This window comes from Oncorhynchus nerka, linkage group LG23, assembly GCF_034236695.1.
Source record: "Oncorhynchus nerka isolate Pitt River linkage group LG23, Oner_Uvic_2.0, whole genome shotgun sequence".
NCBI classification, from domain to species: domain Eukaryota; kingdom Metazoa; phylum Chordata; class Actinopteri; order Salmoniformes; family Salmonidae; genus Oncorhynchus; species Oncorhynchus nerka.
This window is the reverse complement of record NC_088418.1, coordinates 15,128,626-15,153,900: the sequence shown is the minus strand read 5'-3', so window position 1 is coordinate 15,153,900 and position 25,275 is coordinate 15,128,626. Positions and strand designations below refer to the sequence as shown.

The 25,275-nt window shown below is 43.5% G+C and overlaps 3 protein-coding genes across 4 annotated transcripts; all 3 read left to right on the top strand.

Annotated features, from left to right (window-relative positions):
• The first annotated feature begins 692 nt into the window (after positions 1-692).
• Positions 693-4,612, top strand: LOC115106336 (uncharacterized). Of its 2 annotated transcripts, XM_029628948.2 has the most exons (6): positions 693-815; positions 1,152-1,226; positions 1,989-2,514; positions 3,032-3,232; positions 3,305-3,434; positions 3,534-4,612. In XM_029628948.2, the coding sequence occupies exons 3-6, from the start codon at positions 2,139-2,141 to the stop codon at positions 4,024-4,026; spliced, it is 1,200 nt and encodes a 399-aa protein (XP_029484808.1). In that variant the 5' UTR covers positions 693-815; positions 1,152-1,226; positions 1,989-2,138; the 3' UTR covers positions 4,027-4,612. The 2 variants fall into 2 exon arrangements, with proteins under 2 accessions (XP_029484808.1, XP_029484806.1); XM_029628946.2 differs by lacking the exon at positions 1,152-1,226.
• A 1,482-nt stretch (positions 4,613-6,094) lies between these two features.
• On the top strand, positions 6,095-16,462 carry LOC115106153 (uncharacterized). The gene is made up of 6 exons (XM_029628711.2): positions 6,095-6,159; positions 7,801-7,863; positions 8,292-8,977; positions 10,292-10,472; positions 10,589-10,718; positions 10,916-16,462. Exons 1-6 carry the CDS (start codon positions 6,147-6,149, stop codon positions 11,574-11,576), a joined length of 1,734 nt encoding a protein of 577 aa, XP_029484571.2. The 5' UTR covers positions 6,095-6,146; the 3' UTR covers positions 11,577-16,462.
• A 1,816-nt stretch (positions 16,463-18,278) lies between these two features.
• On the top strand, positions 18,279-24,134 carry si:dkey-21e13.3 (uncharacterized protein LOC100150043 homolog). The gene is made up of 5 exons (XM_029628710.2): positions 18,279-18,654; positions 19,618-19,722; positions 21,076-21,198; positions 21,279-21,404; positions 21,517-24,134. The coding sequence occupies exons 1-5, from the start codon at positions 18,429-18,431 to the stop codon at positions 21,990-21,992; spliced, it is 1,056 nt and encodes a 351-aa protein (XP_029484570.1). The 5' UTR covers positions 18,279-18,428; the 3' UTR covers positions 21,993-24,134.
• The last annotated feature ends 1,141 nt before the right edge of the window (positions 24,135-25,275 follow it).

Genomic DNA, 25,275 nt, shown 5'->3' with positions numbered 1-25,275 from the left:
TATTTATTAGACCAATATCTGTAGCACCTACAGATGAAATACTGTGGAGGCCTGGGTATTGCCAAAATGTAATAAATATGCCAAAATATGAATTATATCTATTATGCTTTTAGATACAAATGTTTAAAAAAATATGTGAACAATACTTCTTTCGAAGGACTATGGATTAAAGTTAATGAAAATCCCAAAAATATACAGTACCAGTCAAAAGTTTGGACACACATCTCATTCAAGGGTTTTTCTTTATTTTTAATATTTTTACATTGTTGAATAATAGTGAAGACATCAACACAATGAAATAACACATGTGGAATCATGTAGTAACCAAAAAATTGTTAATCAAATAAAAATAGATTTTATATTTGAGATTCGTCAAAGTAGCCACCCTTTGCCTTGATGACAGCCATGGAGCCATGTGTGTTATTTCTTAGTTTTGATGTCTTCACTATTATTCTGCAATGTAGAACATAGTAAAAATAAAGAAAATCCCTTGAATGAGAGGTGTGTCCAAACTTTTGAATGGTACTGTATATATGTCTTTTTTGTGAGTGTTGTGTTAGATGGTAGGGTATTTGCATATTAATGTATTTTTCAAGCAACGTATAAGGGAGTTATTCTCCAGTCTAGTAGGTGGCGGTAATGCAACTTTTGCATTATGCCAACCTCCGTTAAACCTCATCAAAGAAGAAGAAGAAGATCTAGAGCTGATTTGCAACCCGCCGAAGCAGATCTGGAGAAGAAGGAAAATGTCTCCTGTCTCCACACGCACCGTTCTAGGATCAGCTGGCCGTTAGGAAAACGCAAACAGCAAAGTGGTGAGTCGGAAAACCCTCACTAGTTGCACTGCAGTGAAGGTTAGCGCGAAAATGTTGTGCAACCTGTTCTGAATGTGTTGTATAATAATTTCGATTGGGCCTTATCAAAGGCGCTTACCTTCCCCCTTTGAGGCCTATCCAGCCATGTTTAGGTTTAGACGAAAATAGCGAATATTAACGGTTTACTTTTCACTAAACAGAATTGCGACTGTGGTTCGGGTAACTTGCAACGGTAGCAGTTACTGTGTACTTCTAACAAACTTTATTGGGCCCAATCTATCATCTGAGTAGCTAGCGACATGCTTTTAATGAATGCACTGTGTTGGATTTACATAGGAAGCAGGTGTCCTTGCCAAATAGAAGATACCTAGCTTGCTAGCGACGTCCGGCCGGAGCGCCTCCGATGTGCGCGTGGGTGACGTCAAAACTCCTAATGTTGTTTTTTTGCATGACGACAAAGCGTTCTTATTACGAGCCCACAATATGTCATACAAATGTTATAGACATTAATTATTTACCAGAATAGAATCTTAAATATAAGTAATATACATTGCTGAATTGGAGAGGGTGGGAAAGAGGATAAATATCTGCGACTGGTGGGAATTATTTATTTAATTGGTAGTCGAGTACCTCAACTCCATGATGATTCACAAGTTGGGCACAGACTAGAGTTTTAGAAACGAACCTCCGACTCGCTATGCAGTCGATACTTCGAAAGTGAAAATTCTCAAACCCTTGTTATGTACCTATGTTTCTCATCTGCGTGCCTTTGTTTGCTGAAGTCCATACTTTTTAATAAAACGTTATTCAAAAACAACCACCGACTGTTTTCTCATTGCTGTTCCTCTAAGAGGGTAACTCGCCAATTGAAAATCAACAAGGAAACAGTCGGTCGTTGTATTTTATTAACGTTTTATTAAAATGTACGGATTTCAACAAACAAAAAATGGCGGGCTAACGGAAGGGTTGAAGAATTCACATTTTTGAAGCATGGACTGCATAGCGACTCGATGAAATAAGAGATACATAAAAACAACAACCCTAGTCTGGATGTGAGGTACTTGGGGAATCTAATTATGAAATCACAGATTTTTATTTTATTGTAATGGCTTATTAATGATGACTATTACTCTGTAGACTGAAGTTTGATGTCTGTTTTTTTCTGTCCTACAGACTTTACCCATAACTGACCTTAGAGCAGTGTGTAAGCTCATTCTCATCCTACCCCGGACGTTGCAAACAAATATAGAAAGGTTCAGGAGAAACTCTTCCTCACTCCAAAACAGTCACCCAGGAATTGAAGAGGAAGTGACATCAGAGCAGATGGAATCAAATCAGAGCCTGGCGGGGGTGGACTCCCAGGGCAACATGGTGTTCAGAGTGGTTAAACCTGCCATGGGCATCTTCCAAGTCTCCTCAGAACAGACCAACTCTGTCGGACAGGGGGGGTCGCAGCAGATGATGGTTGGGGGGCTGACAGGGTTACAAGGGTTATCCAATCTCCCCTCCATGGTGCTGGAGGATGGACAGGGCCAGCAGCAAATGGGGGACGTGAACCAGATGCAAGCCCAGATTCAGATCCCAGCAGAGGACATGTCCCAGACCCAGGATGCCGCTCCGAACCACAACCACGTACCCCATGTTCCGTTTGCAGAGGTGTCGTCTCTCTTGGACCCCAACATGAAGAGTTCCAAGGCCCGTAAGTACCACAGCCAGAGACGGAGGGAATCAGGCCAGGTGTGGCCCCTCCTACTGGAGACCTCTCTTTCTGCAGGATGTTCATGGGCTCCCGAGTGGCACAGCAGTCTAAGGCACTGCATCTCAGTGGTTCGAATCCAGGCTGTATCACATCTGGCTGTAATTGGGAGTCCCAAGGGGGGTGCACAATTGGCCCAGCGTCGTCTGCGTTAGGCTGTCATTGTAAATAAGAATATTTTTTTAACTGGCCTATTTAAATTAAGGTTAAATTGAAGAAGAAAAAAAAGTACTACTCGAACACACCTGGTTGTACTAATCAGCTGATTCTCAGGACCATAATTAACTGAATCAGTTGTTAGACCAGTGCTGGTGCAAAACCCTGCACACCCAGTAGCTTTCCAGGTGGAAGGTTGGCCTCAATTTAACCTTAATTTAACTAGGCAAGTCAGTTAAGAAAATATTAGTATGGAATAAGTAGAAAACTCAACACAATTTGTCTCTTGTTCCTCTGGTCCTAGGCAAGTACCTGATACCCTATGACGAGATCAAGCGTCGTCTGGAGGCTCCAGAGAAGATGTCTCTGCGTTCACTAGCAGCCTACACCAGGGTCAGCCGTGGCCCGGCCAGCAAGAAAACCCTGCAGGAGTCTCTAAATATACTGGGTCTTACTCCTGGTACTACTACTTCTGTGTCTTCTTCCTTTTCCAAGCTCACAGAGGGTAAGTGTGTGTGTGTGTGTGTGAGTGAGAGCATCTCTTGTGCTTTGCTTTATAGATTGTTGTGTTTTCCAGGTGACACCAAAGCCCTGTGTAACGACATGAAGGACTTTTCCCATGACTACATAGACTTTGGCAACATGGCCAAGCAGCTTATTCCAGAGACCAACACTGTCCAACACTGGTCCAAGGTCATAGAAACCAGGTTAGTGTGGTTACAGCACGGTGTAATCACGAGTTAACTATGATCTATACGTTTTCTGTACAGTGAGACCGACCCTAACACACCTTTATTCTGCGATAGGAGCCACCTGGAAGCGATGAGGAAGTGTTTTCGTGACCCGGTCAACAGTGCGTCGTTCGACAACGTGACTCACGGCTTGGGCCTCGGGATGCTCGACGCCGCCCTCGACATGATTACCATGGTGATCGACAAACAAATTCGCATCCTGTCTGGCGCTGCGGCAACCGATCCCGTCGACACCGGCCCTCCAATGAGACGCATCCGCCGCCGCCACCGCAAGCCCAGAGACAACGGCAACGACAAATTGCACGGGTCGCTGGGCGGGGTTAAAGGTCAAGAGAAAGGGCCAGGGAAGGGCAAAGGGAGGGGCAGAGGCAGGAAGAAGATGCGGCTGCAGGAGTCTGGAGCTCCGGTTGGTGTTGCCATGGATACAACCCAGCAGCAGGATCAAGAGCATTGTCAGCCGGAGGATGTGGAGAGCAGTGTTCTCACACTTGTCTCTGTTGGTTACGAGACCATCTCCAGCGGCCTCAATGCCACAGGACAGATCTGAAGATGTTTAACGGTTGAACAAACAATGCTTAACACGGGAATCAGACTTTGCTTAATATTTTCCCATGGGGAAGCTGGGAGCGGAACTGTCTTAGTAACGTTGTGATGTTAAGACACAACTCTGCTCTGGCCCACAGAACCCTAAACACTGAGAGGGAGGCATTCAGTGACCTCACAGCATTCTGGTTTAGAGTTTTGTTTTTGAATGTTGCAGCTCTTGCCTACTGATAAATTCAATCAATTGAATTTAGTTTTTTTGTTGTCAGTTAGCACAGAGGTGAAGAACGCAGCTTTGTTCAAGTGGAATTCAAGTCAATCCAAAGATAACTGATTATATTGAAAAACCTACAATGTAGAAATGAGTCTTAATTCTGGTCTTTGGGTTAAGGCAATCCCTTCATTCCACCTACTCATCTGGTATTTGATAGCCCCGTTTATTTATATCATGAGTGGACTAGTTATAGCCCTCTCAATCTCCATGATTGTAACATAGGGAACACATCATGCCAGTACTTTGTCAATGATTGTATGTTTATATTGAAACCTGGATTGCTGAAATACTTGTATTAAAGCTTTCATTTTATTAATTAACCTCCATGATGTTCTTTATTTCTGACAGAATCACTGGCACAGTATCTGATCTATTTCACTGAGGGAGTTTGACTAAGCTGAACCGGGGTGGCCTGTGACGTTACCGGGAAAAAGCCATAAGGAAGGAGCGCCCTTCTCAAATTGAATAGTAATCTGGCAGCATCATTCAGAAACATGGTGCATCTTTTCAAATTAATTTTCTTTGAGAAGGCAGATAAAGTACATCACATGTTTTATCACGAGAGCAAAAATGTTTTTCACGTGATGCCTTTAAACCTTAAGTCATAACTGCACGCGGTTGACATACGGGCCAGCCGGTGTTATGATACTGGTGGTTTGTACGGTTGTGGCTACCAGTACTGCTCCATCTAGTTGTCTGGGATAACAGTTATTAACAACTGTAGCATTTTAGCTAACCTTAACCTCATTCTCCTAACCTGCAATGTAAGTCAGCGGAGCCTGGTGGGAGGAACTATAGAAGGACGGGCTCATTAATGGCTGGAATTGAATAAATGGATTGGAGTCAAACATGGTTTCCATATGTTTATCATTCCATTCCAACCATAACTGGATTAGGTTTAGCTAAAATGCTACAGTTGTCAACAAACCACAAGCCATCAGTTTCAAAACAAATGCAATCACTTTTCAGCCGGTGGAGACTCCGAACACCCGACCAGTGTTTCTCAACCTATAGGAACACCTATTTAGTCAAATGTCCTCAAAATGTAGCACTGATACAACAAAACATGGACAATGGATAATGTTACAGCAAAGACAGTAGAGATCTCTTGGTGTCTTGAAGACAACTGGGATAAGGTCAAATCATGACGTCAGTGATCTTAAGGTCACAAAGTCGGAGTTCTAGAAAGTTTGTTAGAAATGTTTGTTTGTTTATTCCACGTGTAATTGTGTTGTATGTGTCGAACTGCTATGCTTTATCTTGGTCAGGTCGCAGTTGCAAATGAAAACTTGTTCTCAACTAGCCTACCTGGTTAAATAAAGGTGACATCTTTAAAAAAAAAAAAAAATAATTAAGAAGCAGCGTTTAAAACAACTGGGTACTCGGGATCTTTCTGACCTGTATATCAGTTGTCTTGAAAGCACAAAAATGCCCAAATATCAAATTTGATTTGTCACATGCGCTGAATACAAACAAACCTTACACTGAAATGCTTATACAAGCCCTTAATTAACCAACAATACAGTTTAAAAATATATATATAAATAAAAGTAACAAATAATTAAAGCGAGGCTATCTACAGGGGTTACCGGTACAGAGTCAATGTGCGGGGGGCACCGGTTAGTCGATGTAATATGTACATTTCCGAAGTTTTTTCAAAGTCAGAGATTTCCGAGTTCCGGAGTTGGAAGTTGTTTTGAACAGGACATTTATATTCACTTTGCAGAGATATTATTGGGTCGTTGTAGATTCAAGCCAATCACTGTGCACTATTATTTTCAGCGTCAAACCAATCAGACGGCAGATATTTTTGGCCGCACATCAGCGTTATCTTATAGCGCATCATCAACATGGAGCCCTCAGGTAGCTTGCTAAATTATTTCACCCTCGCATAAACACACTAGCGATTGGGAGTGCATGGATATTAATTAGTAAATATTAACGTAACTATATACATTTCACAAGGTGTTTGTTAACTAGTAAACACAGACTGTAATGTTAGCTAACTGTTGTACTAGCAAAGTAGCTAACTAGCTAGCTAACAAGCGATAGCTAGTTTGTGATGTTTGCTTTTGCTAGCCAGTCTGAAAATGAACGAGTTTGTGACTGTTTGCATTTCAAATGCATGCATTTATGTGTTAGCTGTACGCTAGTTATTGCCTATCAGCATGATGTTGCAGCTAATTAGCTAGCTGGTTGGGTATGATGATGATGATGATGATGATATCACAGCTTGAACAATGATCCAGATGTTTCACCGGATGTATAAATCTTAAGCATCCGGTTGGCGTTTCCACATGGTGATGAAAGGAAGCCTAGTGGCCGGCAGTGGGAGGAGATGGAGTGAGATGGATTTTGGCTGACATTCAGATAATTTTCTCATCAATTAAACATTAGATATCATTACAGTTTTCTGTTCCCAAAACTCAAATCTGTTACGAACAGAGTTGACAAAGTTTTGTAGACTTTACCAAAGTAAAAAAAAAAAAAAGTGCGGGGTACAGGGTCACAGGGTAGGCGTTCCATAACGGATCTCACTGGCTAATGCTTGGGTCTGCCCACCCCCTTGCTTGTTCTACCTACTATGATTAATTTGCTCTCATTGGAAACGACAGGCTGTGGTCTATCTTGGGTTAGTTATAAAAATCTTTGATATGTCTGGACTGTCACAGACAGCAGGAGGAGAAATAAAAGGATGGCGCTTTCAAGACAACTGTTGCCGCGTTCAAAACAACTGGGAACTGGGAAATCTCAGACTTCAGTGCTTTCAAAACAACTGGGAACTAAAAACAAAACTGGCTTTGACTGGGAAAATTTGATTTGAACGGTCATCCTACTCAGAATTCAAACTCGGGAGCTCTGGCCTTTTTCTGGAGAGCTGACTTTCTGACCTGAAGATCAGACTTCATGATTTGACATGGAGTTGTTTTGAACGCGGCACGTGAACTTGGAAAAAATGAGGTCAGTCATCTTCAGGTCGGAAAGTCAGTTCTAGAAAGATGCCAGAGTTTCTGACTTGGGAGACTGTTCAAAAACAATTTCACCAGTCAGAGCTCATTCCCCCCCACAGTTCCCAGTTGTTTTGAACGCTCGTAAGTCTGGGATTTCAGAGTTCCCAGTTGTTTTGAACGCTCGTAAGTCTGGGATTTCAGAGTTCCCAGTTGTTTTGAACGCTCGTAAGTCTGGGATTTCAGAGTTCCCAGTTGTTTTGAATGCGGCAGGGGAGTGTGTGGGAGGGAAGGTGGTGATTCGGTGTGTGCATTGACTTGCAACGCTTCCATCGTTCTCGGAACCCACAAGGGTTGCACATTTACATTTTAGCTGTGCACTGCCAATAACACACCTGACCTGACAAACTAGTATCAACTAATTATCCAGTCCTTGATTGGCTGATTTAATGTGTTCGTACTGGACAATAATGAAATGTGTACACATCTCCAAGACCAGGATTGATAAGAAACCCTGCTTTGCTGGTGACTAAGGACTTCTCTAATTGAATTGCAGGGAACAGAACCCCCGAGGGGAAGGATATGATCCATCTGTCCAAGAAGGCAGAGAGATATGCAGGTATGTACATTGTCTGAAGCCTGAATTTAAGGTTGCCATAACAATCAGACTTTTATACCAATGCTTGATGTAAAGTCTGAAACTTCTCCCTGCAAAATTGTCAAAGTTTTCCTTAGAAGCCAAAATGTTGAATAAAATTACATTTGAACTTACTCTACCAGTTGTCTGAGCGGTTAGTCCTTCAACCACTCAAAATATACAAATGTCCACAGGGAATAATTGTTAACCCAACTTTTTTAGAGAGCCGGTAGGTATATGGTTCTCTCGGCTTGTATTTTTGTGACTAGAGAAAAGACAGATCATTTAGCATGAACTTGGAGGTGCTGGCTGAATACACGTTAACAAACGTATCAAATTGCAAAGTACATGTCAGAAAACAACACAGTTACTGTGGATTTAAATGCTTTTACTTCCCTCCAAACTGCCAGGGACTTCCCAGGCCTCGACTCCAGTTGTGGTCGTAACCCAATCTCAAACATCAGTCGGTGTCCCCAAGAAGCGCATCTACGTAGTACCCATGCCCCGGCGGGCTCCTAAAGAGCCACAAATCCAGATTCGGACTCCCACTACAGATGCAACCCGAACCCGGACTCCAGTCCCATCCACAAAACGCATCTTTATTGTATCCCAACCTTTCTCTGCTGGGGGCTCGACGCAAACCCAGGTACCAGGCACTAGGAAACAGATCTATGTACTAGCTCAGCCCCAGAATGCTGCTGGGGTCAGGACCCAACCCCAAACTACAGCCAGGATCACGACTCAACCCCAAACTACAGCCAGGATCACAATTAAACCCCAAACTATAGCTGGGAAAATAGTGCCAAGACATTCCCAGATCAAGACTCCAACTGGGATCACAGTTCAATCCCAGATTGTAGCCAGTGTCAAAGCCCAAGTCCAGCCTGCAGTAGGGAGAACAGACCCTCCTAATGCTCCAAGGCAGACTAGGAAGATGGTTCACTTCCAACCCAAGTCTCTGACAGCCAGGGATGCAGCCCCAACCAAGGCTGATGCCCAGACTCAGACCCCTACTGTCGTGGCAGAGGTGGTCTCTATGCTGCAACACGGAGATGTGAGACCTGCACCGCAGCCATACCTGGTCCACAAAGAAGAGGTAATAGTAAATATCATGTACTGAACAAAAATATAAACGCAACATGCAACAATTTGAACGACTTAGGCCTCCCAAATGGTGCAGTGGTCTAAGGCACTGCAGCGCCGTGCTTAAGGCGTCACTACAGACCGGGTTCGATTCCGGGCTGTGTTGCAGCCGGCCGCAACCGGGAGACCCATAAGTTGGCACACAATTGGCCCAGCGTTGTCCGGGTTAGGGGAGGGTCTGGCCTGCGCTCTAGCGACTCCTGTAGCAGGCCAGGCGCATGCACGCTGACACAGTCGGCAGTTGTACGGTGTTTCCTGGCTTCCAGGTTAAGTGAGTATTGTGTCAAGAAGCAGTGTGGCTTGGCAGGGTCGTGTTTCAGAGGAGACATGACTCTGGACCTTCGCCTCTTCCAAGTCCATATGAGAGTTGCAGCGATGGGACAAGACTGCAACTACCAATTGGATATTACGAAATTGGGGAGAAAAAGGGCAAAAAAAGTTTTTATAAAGTTACAGTTCATGTAAGGAAATCAGTCCATTGAAATAAATTGATTAGGCCCTAATCTATGGATTTCACATGACTGGGCAGGGGCTCAGCCATGGATGGGCCTGGGAGGGCATAGGTCCACCCACTGGGGAGCTAGGCCCAGCCAATCAGAATAGGATTTTCCACACAAAAGGGCTTTATTACATACATAAATAATCCTCAGTTTCATCAGCTGACCTGGTGGCTGGTCTCAGACGATCCTGCAGGTGAAGAAGCCGGATGTGGAGGTCCTGGGCTCCACATGTGGTCTACGGTTGTGAGGCCGGTTGGACGTACTGCCAAATTCTCTAAAACGGTATTGGAGGCAGCGTATGGTAGAGAAATTAACATTAAATTCTCAGTGCAACAGCTCTGGTGGACATTCCTGCAGTCAACATGCCAATTGCACGCTCCCTCAAAACTTGAGATATCTGTGGTATTGTGCGACAAAACTGCACATTTTAGAGTGGCCTTTTTGTTGTCCCCAGCACAAGGCGCACCTGTGTAATGATCATACTGTTTAATCAGTTTCTTGATATGCCACACCTGTCAGGTGGATAGATTATCTTGGCAAAGGAGAAATTTGTGCACAACATTTGAGAGAAATGAGCTTTTTGTGCGTATGGAACATTTCTGGGATCTTTTATTTCAGCTCATGAAATATGGGACCAACACTTTACATGTTGTGTTTTATATTTTTGTTCAGTATATATTGTTTTCATTTAAATTAAAGGTACACTTTGGGATCTGGGACTGTTCAATGGTCATTGAAATGATTGATATTTACCCATTGATTGATAGGTGCTGAGGAGGATGGGTGCGCCAGAGAAGATGTCAGTGAGAACGTTGCTGATGTACACTGGGAAGAACCCTGCAGACCAAGACAGCAAGAACAGATTGGTGAAAAACCTGATTAAGGCTGGAATCCCCCCCATCGAGATCCCTGCCTATATCACCAGTGCCTTCTCCAGGCTCACCGAGGGTAAGAGAGGGAGAGAGAGATTTTCTCCAGGTGACACAAGAACGCTGGGTAGTGGCATGTCCCTAGCTACCTAAAGCGATTACCTCAACTTCTGTAACGTGTGTATGTTCCTTCAGGTGACACCACAATGCTGTGTAGTGACATGAAGTCCCTAGCTATCAAACACCTCAACTTCACCAATATGGCCGAGCAGCTCATAGAGGAGACTAACCCTGTGCAGCACTGGTCCAAGATCATCGATACCAAGTAAGCTCTCATAGACGTATACTTTGTTGGGTCCAAGGTTATCCATTCATCAATGCCAGTTACTACTGGTATTTCAAAGCATCTTAACTTCTGAATATGTCCCAAAGATAGGAAAATGATGTAACTGTCATCGTTTAATCTTTTCCTATTTGTCAGTTTGTTAATTAGTCCCCTCACTCCTCCCCCACCCCTCTCAGAGCCCAGCTAGAGGAGATGAGACTGTGTTTCAGGGACCCAGCTAACAGTCGTCTGATGGACAACGTGACCCACGGTATGAGCACGGGCGTGATGGACGCCACCTTCGACATCATCTCTACCCTCATTGACTACCAGGTGCAGCTAATCGCCTGTCTAGTGAACACCATGCCTTCACACCAAACTCCCACTAGGACGGCTGTCAAAATTAGGCCTTCTCCGGCCCTTCAGACATCCGTGTCCCTCGTCACCCCCCCTGTTATCACCAATCCGACGCCCCTGGGCCCATTCGCCTCCCAACCCCCCTTGAAACGTCTCTATGTGATAGCCCAGCCCCACAACAAGCCCCTGCGGTGCTGCCAAGAGACCCAGAACGAGACCCAGACAGACACCCAGCTCCTTAAGGAACCACTGAAACATCAGAAGGGTCGAGGCGTCCAGCGTGGCCCCAGGGGATCTTACAGGAAGAGAGCCGCTTCAGGGGCCTCAGACAGGAAACAGGAAGCGGCTCAGGAGAAGGGGAGGGGTAAGAAGGTTAAGCTAAACCCCTCCCCACACGTTGCCACGGATACCGAGGAAGAGGGGAATGCAAAGATGGCCAAAAAGAGAACTCCTGGCAACACAGAAGGAAACTCAGCAACTGGATGTACACAAACGAATTGAAAAGTTACAGAATGTGTAGCTGCAAACTCCAGCAGAAAGGAAACCCCAACAGTTGCGCCAACAGAAACATAGCCTCGTTCCAGAAACAGTTTCTGGTTCCTACACTTGTGTAGGCCTAGATATGAGGGGATTGGATAGGTGAAAGCAATTGGATAGGTATAGCAAATCAAATTTGATTTGTCACATGCGCCGAATACAACAGGTGTAGTAGACCTTACCTTGAAATGCTTACTTACAGGCCCTTAACCAACAATGCAGTTCAAGAAAGAGTTAAGAAAATATTTACAAAATAAACAAAAAAATGAAATGTAACAATAACAATGCTATATACGGGTCAATGTGCGGGGGTACAGGTTAGTTGAGGGGGGGGGGTCAATGTAAATAGTCCGGTTGGTCATTTGGTTAATTGGTCAGCAGTCTTATTGCTTGGGGTAGAAGCTGTTACGGAGCCGTACATACTACCCTCTGTAGCGCCTTACGGTTGGATGCCAAGCAGTTGCCATGCCAGGCGGTGATGCAACCGGTCAGGATGCTCTCGATGGTGCAGCTCTAGGACTTTTTGAGGATAATGGGACCCATGCCAAGTATTTTCAGTCTCCTGAGGGGGAAAAGGTGTTGTTGTGCCCTCTTCACGACTATCTTGGTGTGTTTGGACCATGATAGTTTGCCAGTGATGTAGACACCAAGGGACTTCAAACTCTCGACCCGCTCCACTACGGCCCTGTCGATGTGAATGGGGGTGTGTTCGGCCATTATTTTCCTGTAGTCCACGATCCGCTCCTTTTTGTCTTGATCATGTTGAAGTAGAGGTTGTTGTCCTGGCACCACACTGCCAGGTATCTGATCTACCTATAGGCTGTCTCATCGTTGTCGGTGGTCAGGCCTACCAATGTTGTGTCGTCAGCAAACTTAATGATAGTGTTGGAATCGTGCTTGGTCACGCAGTCGTGGGTGAACAGGGAGTACAGGAGGGACTGAGCATGCACCCCGTGTTGAGGATCAGTGTGGTAATGTGTTGTTGTCCAGGATCCAGTTGCAGAGGGAGGTGTTTAGTCCCAGGGTCCTCAGCTTAGTGATGAGCTTTGTGGGCACTATGGTGTTGAACGCTGAGCTGTAGTCAATGAACAGCATTCTCACAGGAGTTAATTTTGTTCAGGTGGGAAACGGCAGTGTGGAGTGCTATTGAGATTGCGTCATCTGTGGATCTGTTGGGGTGGTATGCGAATTGGAGTGGATCTAGGGTTTACAGGATTATGGTGTTGATGTGAGCCGACCAGACTTTCCAAGCACTTCATGGCTACCGACGTGAGTGCTACAGGGCAGTAGTCATTTAGGCAGGTTACCTTTGCTTTCTTCGACACCGGGACTATGCTGGTCTGCTTGAAACATGCAGGTATTACAGACTTGGTCAGGGAGAGGTTGAAATTGTCAGTGAAAACACTTGCCAGTTGGTCCGCGCATACTCTGAGTACACGTCCTGGTAATATGTGAATGTTGTCCTGTCTTAAAGATCTTGCTCACATCGGCTACGGAGAGTGTGATCACACAGTCGTCTGGAACAGCTGGTGCTCTCATGCATGCTTCAGTGTTGCTTGCCTCGAAGCGAGCATGTGGTGTACCGCAGGGCAGCTCTCTAGGCCCTCCACTCTTTTCTATTTTTACCAATGACCTGCCACTGGCATTAAACAAAGCATGTGTGTCCATGTATGCTGATGATTCAACTGTATGCGCATCAGCAACCACAGCTAATGAAGTCACTGAAACCATTAACAAAGAGTTGCAGTATGTTTTGTAATGGGTGGCCAGTAATAAACTGGTCCTGAACATCTCTAAAACTAAGAGCATTGTATTTGGTACAAATAATTCCTTAAGTGCTAGACCTCAGCTGAATCTGGTAATGAATGGTGTGGATGTTGAACAAGTTTAGGAGACTAAATTATTTGCCGTTACCTTAGATTGTAAACTGTCATGGTCAAAAAATATAGATTCAATGGTTGTAAAGATGGGGAGAGGTCTAGCCGCAATAAAGAGATGCTCTGCTTTTATGACACCACACTCCAAAAAGCAAGTTCTGCAGGCTCTAGTTTTGTGTAATCTTGATTATTGTCCTGTCGTGGTCAGTGCTGCAAGAAAAGACCTAGTTAAGCTTCGGCAGGCCCAGAACAGAGTGGCACGTTTTGCTCTTAATTGTATTTAGAGGGCTGAAATACTATGCATGCCAGTCTCTCTTGGTTAAGAGTTGAGGAGAGACTGACTGCATCACTTCTTATTTTTATAAGAAACATTAATGTGTTGAAATCCCAAATTGTTTGCATTGTCAACTTACACATCGCTCTGACACACACACTTATCCCACCAGACATGCGACCAGAGGTCTTTTCACAGTCCCCAAATCCAGAACAAATTCAAGAAAACATCCAATATTATAGAGCCCTTATTGCATGGAACTTCCTTCCATCTTATATTGCTCAAATAAACAGCAAACCTGATTTCAAAAACCAGATAAAGCAACACCTTGCGGCACAACGCCTCTCCCCTATTTGACCTAGATAGTTTGTGTGTATGTATTGATATGTAGGCTACGTGTGCCTTTAAAAAATGTGTATGTAGTTCTGTCCTTGAGCTGCTGTTTTCTATTGATGTTCTGTATTATGTCATTCTGTATTATGTTTCATGTTGGACCCCAGGAAGAGTAGCTGCTGCTTTTGCAACAGCTAATGGGGATCCTAATAAAATACTAATGACCAAATAAAAGGCATTTAGCTCGTCTTGTAGGCTCGCGTCACTGGGCAGTTCGTGGCTGGGTTTCCCTTTGTAGTCCGTGATAGTTTGCAAGCCCTGCTACAGCCGACGAGCGTCAGAGCCGGTGTAGTAGGATTCATTCTTAGTCCTGTATTGACGCTTTGCCTATTTTTAATCATTTGTCTGATGGCATAGCAGGATTTCTTATAAGTGTCCCGCTCCTTAAAAGCAGCAGCTCTAGCCTTTAGCTCGGTGCGGATGTTGCCTGTAATCCATGGCTTCTGGTTGGGTTATGTACGTATGGTCACTGTGAGGACGATGTCGTCGATGCACTTATTGATGAAGCCAGTCACTGAGATGGTATACTCCTCAATGCCATTGGATGAATCCCCGAACATATTCCAGTCTGTGCTAGCAAAACAGTCCTGTGGCGCGTCATCTGACCACTTCTGTATTGATTGAGTCACTGGTAATTCCTGCTTTAGTTTTTGCTTGTAAGCAGGAATCAAGAGGATAGAATTATGGTGAGATTTGCCAAATGGAGGGCGAGGGAGAGCTTTGTATGCATCTCTTTGTGTGGAGTAAAGTTGGTCAAGAATATTTTTTTCCCACTGGTTGCACATGTGACATGCTGGTAGAAATTAGGTGAGGTAAAATGAGGTTAAGCAGTTTTAAATTTGCCTGCATTAAAGTCTCTGGCCATTAGGAACGCCTCTTCTGGATGAGCATTTTCTTGTTTGCTTAGACCTTATACAGCTCGGTGAGTGCAGTCTTAGTGCCAGCATCGGTTTGTGGTGGTAAATAGACTGCTACAAAAAATATAGATCAACTCTCTTGGTAAATAGTATGGTCTACAGCTTCTCATGAGGTGCTCTACCTCAGGCAAGCAATACCCCGGACTTCCTTAATATTAGGCATCGCACACCAGCTGTTATTGACAAATAGACACCCCCACCCCTCGTCTTACCAGACGTAGCTGTTCTGTCCTGCTAATGCACAGAAAACTCAGCCAAATGTATATTATCCGTGTCGTCGTTCAGCAACGACTCAGTGAAACATAAGATATTTCGTTTTTAATGTCCCGTTGGTAGGACAGTCTTGAACGGAGATAATCCAGTTTATTTTTCAGTGATTGAACGTTGGCCAATAGAACCGATCTCCACCCCCTATATTTCCGTCTTTTCTTCACGCGAATGACAGGGATTTGGGCCTGGTCTCGGAGAAGCAGTATATCCTTCACTTCGGACTCATTAAAGAAAATATCTTTGTCCAGTTCGAGGTGAGTAATTGCTTTTCTGATTTCGAGAAGCTCTTTTCGGTCATAAGAGACAGTAGCAGCAACGTTATGTACAAAACAAGTTACAATGTGAAAAACCCCCACAAAATAGCACAATTGGTTAGGAGCCCGTAAAACGGCAGCCATCCCCTCCGATGCCATTATTATACCTAGGGGGTATAGGGGCCAAGTGTTGATTTTGGAAGTGGACTGAGCACTCAGTGATGTGAGGACAGAGAAATGGAAGAAGGATATAAGAACACATTGACTAAATTGTAAATTACTGTAATATGGACTATTGGGACAACTTTATATATTAAAGTTGTAATTTTCCAAAGCATGGTGATTCCTTTGTGTTGAGAGAGCCATGCCTAGATCAGGGTTCTCCTACTCTGGTCCTGAAGAGCTACTGCTAACACTTGATTCAGATAATCAAGGTCTTGATGAACAGACAATTAGTAGAATCAGGGGTGTTAGAGCAGGGATGGACCAAAATCCTGCACATGCAGTGGGGTTTGAGAATCCTTTTCTATAGAGTTGCTGAAGCTCGTTGATGTCTCTAGTTGATGTCTCTATCTCACTCACTGGCGGTTGGGTGTTATAGTAAATTCAGAGAGATTTTAGGAAGCGAGCAGCTCTGCCTCACACGTAGAGAGAGATGGCGGACTAGATAGATATAACCCATTTTAGCATGAACCTTGCCATTGAGGCAGAATATATGTGTAGAGCCTAGTGCAGACTTTCTACTCTGTAAATGGATGTGGTTTGGTAAATGTTTAGTTTCACATAGACATGTCTTTATACTTTTTAGCTCTTGGTTACTTCTGTTTTGTTTACAATTATAAATAAAAACGTTGCTCCCACACAAGACTTGAATATGTCTCTGACTTGCCTCGTTCGCGTGCTAGTCCGAACTAGGAAACTCAGTAATGTCCCACTTGATTGTAGTTATACACGTGCCGCGTTCAACCAAATTTCAGACTTTCCTATGTCCGATTTAGCATGTGTTTAATTCCAACCATGAACAGGTTATTGTGCTTAACAACAGGCTTGAGATTGAAACTAAGACAATCTGGTTCTGCGTTTGATGAAGCGCTAACAGACTGACATGCCTGTCTAATTAGCTAGATTATCCTCTTGGTGGTTAGAAAGGTTGGGCTTATTACACACTTAAAATCAACAAATCCAACAGCATGCTAGGCCAAAAACTGCCTGCGAGCCTAAGCTGCAATCATAGCTGTTCCAAGGCTGTACATCCATTTTAGAACAGCAAAAGTCAAATTGGGAGGGTTAATTGCTTGTTCACCTCATCGGGGAAAAAAACCATGTACATCTAAAGAAAATGTGGAATGTTTAATATCTATAAACTAAAGACAACCAGATAGTAACCATAAAACTAACAGTCAGCCTCTGGCTGTATCAAACACACACTCATTGGACTATAGAGGCTAAACCTCAAGTTAGATAAACAGATGCTGCAGAAATCTGAAAAGTATTTAACCCCTGAGATGAGCCTTCCTCCCATCTGGACAGGCAGGATCATAGATCACTCTTTCCTGCTGTCCTCACTGCTTGCAGTAGGGGGGAGTTAATCGCCCGTAGAGTGTTTCCACCATTTTAACGTAAACTGGGTGGGGATTCTTATGGGTTGGGAGCGATCAGACAATGATCAGAGCATTATTAGCCTTAACCTTTTTTTCAAAACACAAAACAATAAGGACATTTTAAATGGTTTGAGCAAGGTGCTGTGCAGAACCACTGATCTACAAATCATCCTGCATTCTAAAGAACTACCCAGTAAGAAATCCTCACGTACAAGGATTAGCAAAACACCTTGCTCATTCAGCCGAATGTAAATCGGTCAAGTCAACCAACAAGCCAAGGGCCTATAAAGCCCCATCAAACTGGCGGTCAAACAGGGAAATGGTTCCAATCCTTTTTCCACCATTCGTTTTTCCCAAAGGGGATTTTAGAAACGCCTAGAATAAGGGCTGTGTTTCATGTAGGCTTACTCTGGCGTGGCGTTTTGATAACCATGCAAATCTCTTTTGGACAAGGTTGACTTTTATCAATATATTCAGCTCTGATTCGAAAGTGCTAATTAACATCAAAGTAGACATCATGCAAGACTATAAATCCCTGCAAGGTCCTTCATGTCATCTCTAGCTGACACCTGTGCTGACACCTTTGCTAACAGGTATTATGTCAATTCAGAACTTGCCCAAGACGGTTCAGAATTGTTAATTTAAAGAAATGTTGCCAATGTATTGATTACAACATTTAGCTAACTTTAGATAGTTAATCCAGAGATTCTTAATTTTGCCGAGATTTGGCAGCCTCGTCCAAATCATCATGGCATTCGTAGTTCTTTATGATAGCCACATTAACAGCTAATCAGCATTTCATTTGATGAAATACAGGCAAATATATTGATAAAAGTCACCTTGATAAAAGGAATTTTAAGTGTTTCTAAAATCCCATAGAAGAATGAAGGGTAGAAAACGATTGGAACCATGTCACTGTATGACCGCTAGGTTATATGGATATTTTTACTGTGGTAATGAATTGTCTGCCAACACAGCGGGTGAAAGGGAGGGAGGAACCGAGGGAGAGCAGCTTGGCAGGGAATTAGGATTTACTCTGTATTAGTGTAGAGGAGGAGGGAGGGAGGGAGAGAAAGAAAAACGCCTGAAAGAGCGGGAGTACGGAATATGTAACATAAAACGCAAGAAGGAAATAAATGGATTCGGGGCTTGCTGAGTGTACCATAGAGGAGGGAAGAGAGACGAGGTAGAAAGAAAGGATAAGACGGTGTCTGAAACAGCAACAGACAGATGTTCCAGAAAGCTGGCGAAGAGATACGGATAAGAAAGGAGGGGAGTGCAGAAGTGTGTAGAGAACATTGTCTGGCTGACAGACGATTTGAGAAACAACTGCAACAAAAAGGCCGGATGGGAGTCTATACTGACACATATGCACGCATACACACCCACAATACACACATGGATAGACTGCGGCCGACCAGTGACTCCGGTCGACTACTGCCAGTGGTACCCAAAGGTGAGTGTTGAGTAGAATTGCGTTTTTAAAAAAAAGTTTGTTGTGTGAAGATAGACACTACGCTGTGTTGGACTGAGCCACACACCTACCTAAACATACTATTGAGCACTGAGCATTACACCACGGATATTGCTTCATTTGATATGAACACTAGCATGGCACCAGTGTGTACAGCGCGCCACAGGAGAGGGGATTACTATGCGACCTGACACAGCTGCTGTTGCTATGTACCTTACACTTCTATATCAGTACATTATAAACTGGGTGGTTCGAGCCCTGCTGATTGGCTGACAGGCGTGGTATATAGCACGGGTATGACTAAACGTTTATTTGTTTTACCGCTAAATTACGTTGGTAACCAGTGACACCTCGGGGTTTTGTGGTATTTTGCCAATATACCACGGCTAAGAGCTGTTGCACAACGAAAAGCGGAGTGACACTTAGCCGTGGCCTTATGCCTTATGCCACAACCCTCGTGCCTTATATATTAAGTATATACTGACATGGTCACTTAGGTTTACACTACTCTGTAGGGTACGTGTTGTATGTGTCACAGGCTGGGATCTGAACCCGTGTCCCCAATGGGAGAAACCAACGTCTTGACCGTTAAACCAATAGGTAATTCCCTCCTGGGCTGAAGGTGAAACTGACTTGGTTCACGGACAGGGGTACCTCATCACGAGGCCGACTCATGTCTGCTACGTTTGCTTGTGGTGTCTATAGCGCTGTCATGTATATGTGGTACAATGTTATTCATTTCAAATCGGTACTTGAAGTGGGATGAAAACGATGCCAGAGCTCACCATAATTTTACTGTGCCAGGGTTCATATTGAAGGGTCTTGACCCCAGGTCTCCCAGCCAAACGTATTAACCAATGCTGTACTATGGTTATAGGGAGATCGTAACAAGCAAACTGGTACAGGAAGTATTCATATTCAAGCATCTCTCTCTCATCCTCTCAGACCCTCTCACTAATGCATTAGATGCCATTGTGGTCAGCACTGATCTCATCGAGGATGAACTCCGACCTCACCTGGAAACAGTACTTACTGTCATACAGGAAAAACGTGAGTCACACACACACCTCTGACCACAGCAAAGAGGACATTACCTGCCAACGAAACCAAAAATGACACAAAAAGGTGGCCTTTCTTTCAAGGGAGAACTTCGATTTAGTCTATTCTCCAAAAGTATATTATGTACAGTAGCCAAGCTATTGTTAAACAAGATGGGAGGGAGGGGTTTCCATTAGTTGCCACAGCCACAAAGTCCAAATATCGTAGAAATTCATGAACACCAAAATTAGCTTTTTGGTTTTATTTTAGGTTAGGGTTAGCAGTGTGTTTTTCAGTTTAGGGTTAAGGTTAGGTTTAAAATCACATTTAAAGAAGAGAAATTTGTGGTAACAAGTGAGGAACAAGAGAGAGAAGGAAGGAAGGGGTTGAGAGCGGGAGAGTTGGATGCGTGACCAATTGGAATAAACAGTCGCTAAGCCGTTTGTGTCTGAGAGAGGGAGGGAGGGAGAAAGAGAGACGAAATGGGAGGGAGAGGCGAAAAGGTCACAGGGTTGATTAACCTGCCTGGATTAAACTCACACACACGTAAACAAACCATACACAATGTACATAAACTCAGCGAAAAAAGAAAGGTCCTCTCACTGTCAACTGCAGATTTTTTTCAGCAAACTTAACATGTGTTCATATTTGTATGAACTTAACAAGATTCAACAACTGAGACATAAACTGAACAAGTTCCACCGACATGTGACTAACAGAAATGGAATAATGTGTCCCTGAACAAAGGTGGGGTCAAAAGTAACAGTCCGTATCTGGTGTGGCCACCAGCTGCATTAAGTACTGCAGTGCATCTCCTGACCGTTCCAGAAGTGCATGTTCATTAATTGTTTATGGTTCATTGAACAAGCATGGGAAACAGTGTTTAAACCCTTTACAATGAAGATCTGTGAAGTTATTTGGATTTTTACAAATGATCTTTGAAAGACAGGGTCCTGAAAAGGGCATGTTTCTTTTTTTGTTGAGTTTACATGGCACACACATTATTCATGAAACAGTTTAGCTTCCGTCCCTCTCCTCGCTTCTACCTGGGCTCGAACCAGCCACCCTCGAAGCATCCTTACCCATCGCTCCACAAAAGCCTCGTCCCTTGCAGAGCAAGGGGAACAACTACTTCAAGGTCTCAGAGCGAGTGACGTCACCAATTGAAACGCTATTAGCGCGAACCCCGCTAACTAGCTAGCCATTTCACATCGGTTACACTCACACAGTCACGCACACACAGTATTCACATGCATGCCTGGATGGCTTGTAGGTAAATGGAGGGAGAATACAGTAAATAGTGTATATTGCGCTTGTTAATATGATGCTGTGCATTTCATCTCTCTTTGTGTGTGTGGTGTGTAGAGCGTGGGGCTGCGGAACAGGTGGCAGTGAGTGGTGTATTACCTACTCTGGCTCAAGCCCTTAGGAGGAGAGGACCGCTTACTTTAATGACTGCTAAACTGGTGTCAGAACTGGCCAGAGAAAGTAAGTCTCTCTCTCTCTCTCTCTCTGCCTCTCTCTCTCTGCCTCTCATGGTTGTCATTCACTGCTTCTTTCTCCATCAGCGGTGATCAGGGAGAGGTGTGGGGAGACAGGGGTGTCATCTGCTCTGCTGTCTGTGCTGGTCTCCAGGGATCAGGAGCTGCTGATACACGCTGGCCGCGCTATCGCTCGTATCTGCTACGAGAGCCGTGAGTCATCGCTAACCTCTGACCCCTAACCCTCGACCACAGCCTTATATCTAACGCTTCAAGTCTAAGCCCTTAACCTAACCATTCTTACACATATTTCTCTCTCTCTCAGGGTGTCAACAGGAGCAGTTGTTGCGTTTGGGCGCGGTCCCTAGGCTGGTTGGAATCCTGCTGGGTTTTAAAAGCAACCAGGCTCTGGAGGGTGTGTGTCTTGTGGCCCTGTGTAACCTAGGTGACATGGGAGAAGGGGGGGAGGATGGAGGTATATCGTGGGAGAGAGGCGTGTCACTATGTCCCGAGGAGTCTGTGTTTCGTGGCGTGACTTGTCACTCCTGCGGCTTTGGCTCCATGGTTACAGTCGTCAGACTGACCCAGTGGTCGCCCGGGCAACACACCGTCAGCATCGAGGTGTTATCCCGTTACTCCATCGGGTTCTGGACAATGCATAACAACCGCCGGACAGTGCGACGTTCACCACTCTCTCACCTGGGAACGTGTCCTAGGTTCTACAAAGCCATCAAGTACTCCGTTCAGAACATTCCCAACAGTAGGAGCCTCAAGTCACTGATCTTCCACATCTTCCTTTGAGAGGGGGATGGACTACAAACATGGCAGCATATTATGGACTACAAACATGGCAGTATATCATGGTTTACAAACAACGCACCATATTATGAACGAAAAACATTTTTCATTGACTATGAATATGGTATTCTATCAATGACAAACAGGAGAACTCATTCACACCTTAGAGAGGAACGGACTACAAACATGGCATTTTATGAACTACAAACAGGTTGACTCTGAAAGTCACTACAGATACATCAGGACTGCAGACAGAAACCGAGATGACTGTGGGTGTTGGGGATCTGGATGTACCTTACCCAATTAGAAATAAATCAATTTCTTTTCAAAATTGACGTTAAAGATTCAAATCTATTTCTTTATTTTGTTTTTAAGAAATTCTAAAATAGTTTGACAACCCTGCTTTGTACGCTTTTAAATGATATCAAACTCAACTGTTTACCTTTTTCAGTCAGTGATGAAGACATGTGTCATGGTATGGCGGGGTATGCAAATGGGTCAACTTTGAGAACCTTTATCTTTTGAAGGTTTTGGCATTCAGGTCTAAGATGTCCCTTTTTGACCACTTCTTAAATGGGAGAACATGTTTGAAAAATTTTGCTTAATCAAAAGTGATGCTGTCAAAAAGTGATTAAATTCAAATGGATTTACCCACACACCATGAACAGTACTTAGTAATGCCTTACACTGTTAGAAAGCTCAGATTGTGCTTTTTTTTATTAGCTATTCATTATTTTTTTGATTTTATGCATTAAAAAAACGGAAATGGTTCCAATGTTTTTTCCGACATTAATTTTTCACATTGTGAATAAATAAAGTATAATTAATTGTGTGTTTGGTGTAGGTGTTCCTTGGCATGACGTTTTAATAGCCGTGTAATTCTCTCTCGGACAAGGTGAGTTTTATCAATAAATGCGCCTCAATTTACTCTCAAAATTTCGCAATGCTAATTATTGATGAACGTTACCTTGTCAGAGAGATTTGCGTGGTTATCGAAACGTAATGCCAGGGTATTCTTACACGAAACAGACATTTGAAGTAGTTATAACATCCCAGATGGAACAATTGGAACAATTTCCGGGTTTTATGACTCATACTGTGACACTCAACAGTAAATAGTATGAACAATAGTAAGTTGTAGATTTCATTTTCACATGTCATATGCTATGAACAAACTATTATTTAAAAATGGAAAAATAGGGCTTAACACGTTTTTAGATAATCTACATATTCTCACAATTTTACAACTAACATGCTGTAAGATTTCAGCTGAATTATTACTGTAAGAATTTTTATATTTAATGGTCAGGGAAAATCTAACTCATTTCCCGGTGGAATAATCAAATTCGTTGTCTCTCCCCTTGGGGTTTCCACTAGATAGCACAGCCACAAAGCCAGAATTGGCTATATCGTAAAAAAATAATGAAGACAAATATTTGCTTTTTTTTGTCATAATTTAAGGTTAGGGTAGATATAAGGTTAGCAGTGTAGTTACGGTTTAAAGTCTCCTTTTACATTTTAAGAAGATAAATTGTAGATAGGCGGGGATTTTGACTTTGTGGCTGTGGTAACTACGACGCTCCCTGTGAACATACCTCAGCTGTCATCTAACATAATGTTTGTCCCTCGTGATGAACACAGTGGTTTCAAATCTTTAAGTTGTCAGACAAGTTTTGTTTTAATCCAATTAGATATAAATAGATGTGTGTTTGTCGTAGAATGATGAGACTAGTATAGGGTCACCTTTGCCGCGCTATACGGCTTTTGTGCCTGTGATATTTGCATATTTCCGTTGGGAAACGCCAACTGTGATGTGCGCGTTTTCAATAACTCAATTCGCCTTTGCACTCCTAAACAATGCCATTTTTAAAAATTGGCAAAGGGTAAAGTCTACAAAACTTAGTTCACTCTGTTCGTAGCATATTTTAGTTTTGGGAACAGAAAACTATTGGGATCACATTTTTCGTCGATTAGTAAATTTGCCAAACGGATGTTACACATTTATACATCCGGTGAAATATATGTCATTGTTTTATCTGGGTGTGGGGTGTGTCGAATGTGCTCTGCTGTTAGGTTAGAGGATTTTGAATTAGCTGTGTTTTTTTACTTCCGTTTCTTGCATGAAACGGCCCTACATTGAGCTACCATACCGCTAGAGTTTGGATGAGTCTGAGTCGTATTTCACTTTTAGTTTCACACAAATAATTGTATTTATAAAACTGAGAATTGTTGAGTTTTTAATTTAAGTAATGATGATGACATTTTATTTATTTTTTATTTTTATTCCACCTTTATTTAAGCAGGTAGGCCAGTTGAGAACAAGTTCTCATTTACAACTGCGACCTGGCCAAGATAAAGCAGAGCAGTGCGACAAAAACAACACAGAGTTACACATGGGATAGACAAATGTACAGTCAATAACACTGGAGTGATAGATGTGCAGATGATGATGTGAAAGTAGAGATACTGGGGTGAAAAAGAGCAAAAAAAATAACAATATGGGAATGCGGGTAGTTGGGTGGGCTATTTACAGATGTGCTGTGTATGTAACCGATGTGAAATGGCTAGCTAGTTAGCGGGGTGCGCGCTAATAGCGCTTCAAACGGTGACATCACTCACTCTGAGACTTTGAAGTAGTTGTTCCTCTTACTCTGCAAGGGCTGTGGCTTTTGTGGAGCGATGGGTAACGAGGTGGGCAGAGGGTCCCTGGTTCGAGCCCAGGTAGGGGCGAGGAGAGGGACAGAATATGTACAGGTGCAGTGCTCGGTAAGCTGTTCAGACAGCTGATGCTTATAGTTAGTGAGGGAGATATTAGTCTCCAGCTTCAGTGACTTTTGCAATCCGTTCCAGTCATTGGCAGCAGAGAACTGGAAGGAAAGGCGGACAAAAGAGGTGTTGGCTTTGGGGATGACCAGTGAACTATACCTGCTGGAGCGTGTGCTATGGGTGGTTGTTTGCTATGGTGACCAGTGAGCTGAGATAAGGCGGGGCTTTACCTAGCACAGGCTTATAGATGAACTGGAGCCAGTGGGTTTGGCGACAGATATGTAGTGAGGGCCAGCCAACAAGAGCTTTTGGGGCGGCAGGTAGCCTAGTGGTTAGAGTGTTAGACAAAAAAACAAAAGGTTGCAAGATCAAATCCCTGAGCTGACAAGGTAAAAATCTATTGTTCTGCCCCTCAACAAGGCAGTTAACCCACTGTTCCTAGGCTGTCATTGAAAATAAGAATTTGTTCTTACCTGACTTGCCTAGTTAAATAAATGTAACATAAATACAGGTCTCAGTG

Bases quoted from the DNA above. Each gene is read 5' to 3' on its own strand.
- LOC115106336 (XM_029628946.2), top strand. From the start codon at position 2,139: ATGGAATCAAATCAGAGCCTGGCGGGGGTGGACTCCCAGGGCAACATG. The intron at 2,515-3,031 runs GTAAGTACCACA...CTCTGGTCCTAG, and splicing joins CATGAAGAGTTCCAAGGCCC to GCAAGTACCTGATACCCTAT. The intron at 3,233-3,304 runs GTAAGTGTGTGT...TGTGTTTTCCAG, and splicing joins CTTTTCCAAGCTCACAGAGG to GTGACACCAAAGCCCTGTGT.
- LOC115106153 (XM_029628711.2), top strand. The intron at 8,978-10,291 runs GTAATAGTAAAT...ATTGATTGATAG, and splicing joins ACCTGGTCCACAAAGAAGAG to GTGCTGAGGAGGATGGGTGC. The intron at 10,719-10,915 runs GTAAGCTCTCAT...CACCCCTCTCAG, and splicing joins TCCAAGATCATCGATACCAA to AGCCCAGCTAGAGGAGATGA.
- si:dkey-21e13.3 (XM_029628710.2), top strand. From the start codon at position 18,429: ATGTTCCAGAAAGCTGGCGAAGAGATACGGATAAGAAAGGAGGGGAGT. The intron at 18,655-19,617 runs GTGAGTGTTGAG...TCATCCTCTCAG, and splicing joins ACTGCCAGTGGTACCCAAAG to ACCCTCTCACTAATGCATTA. The intron at 21,199-21,278 runs GTAAGTCTCTCT...TTTCTCCATCAG, and splicing joins GTCAGAACTGGCCAGAGAAA to CGGTGATCAGGGAGAGGTGT.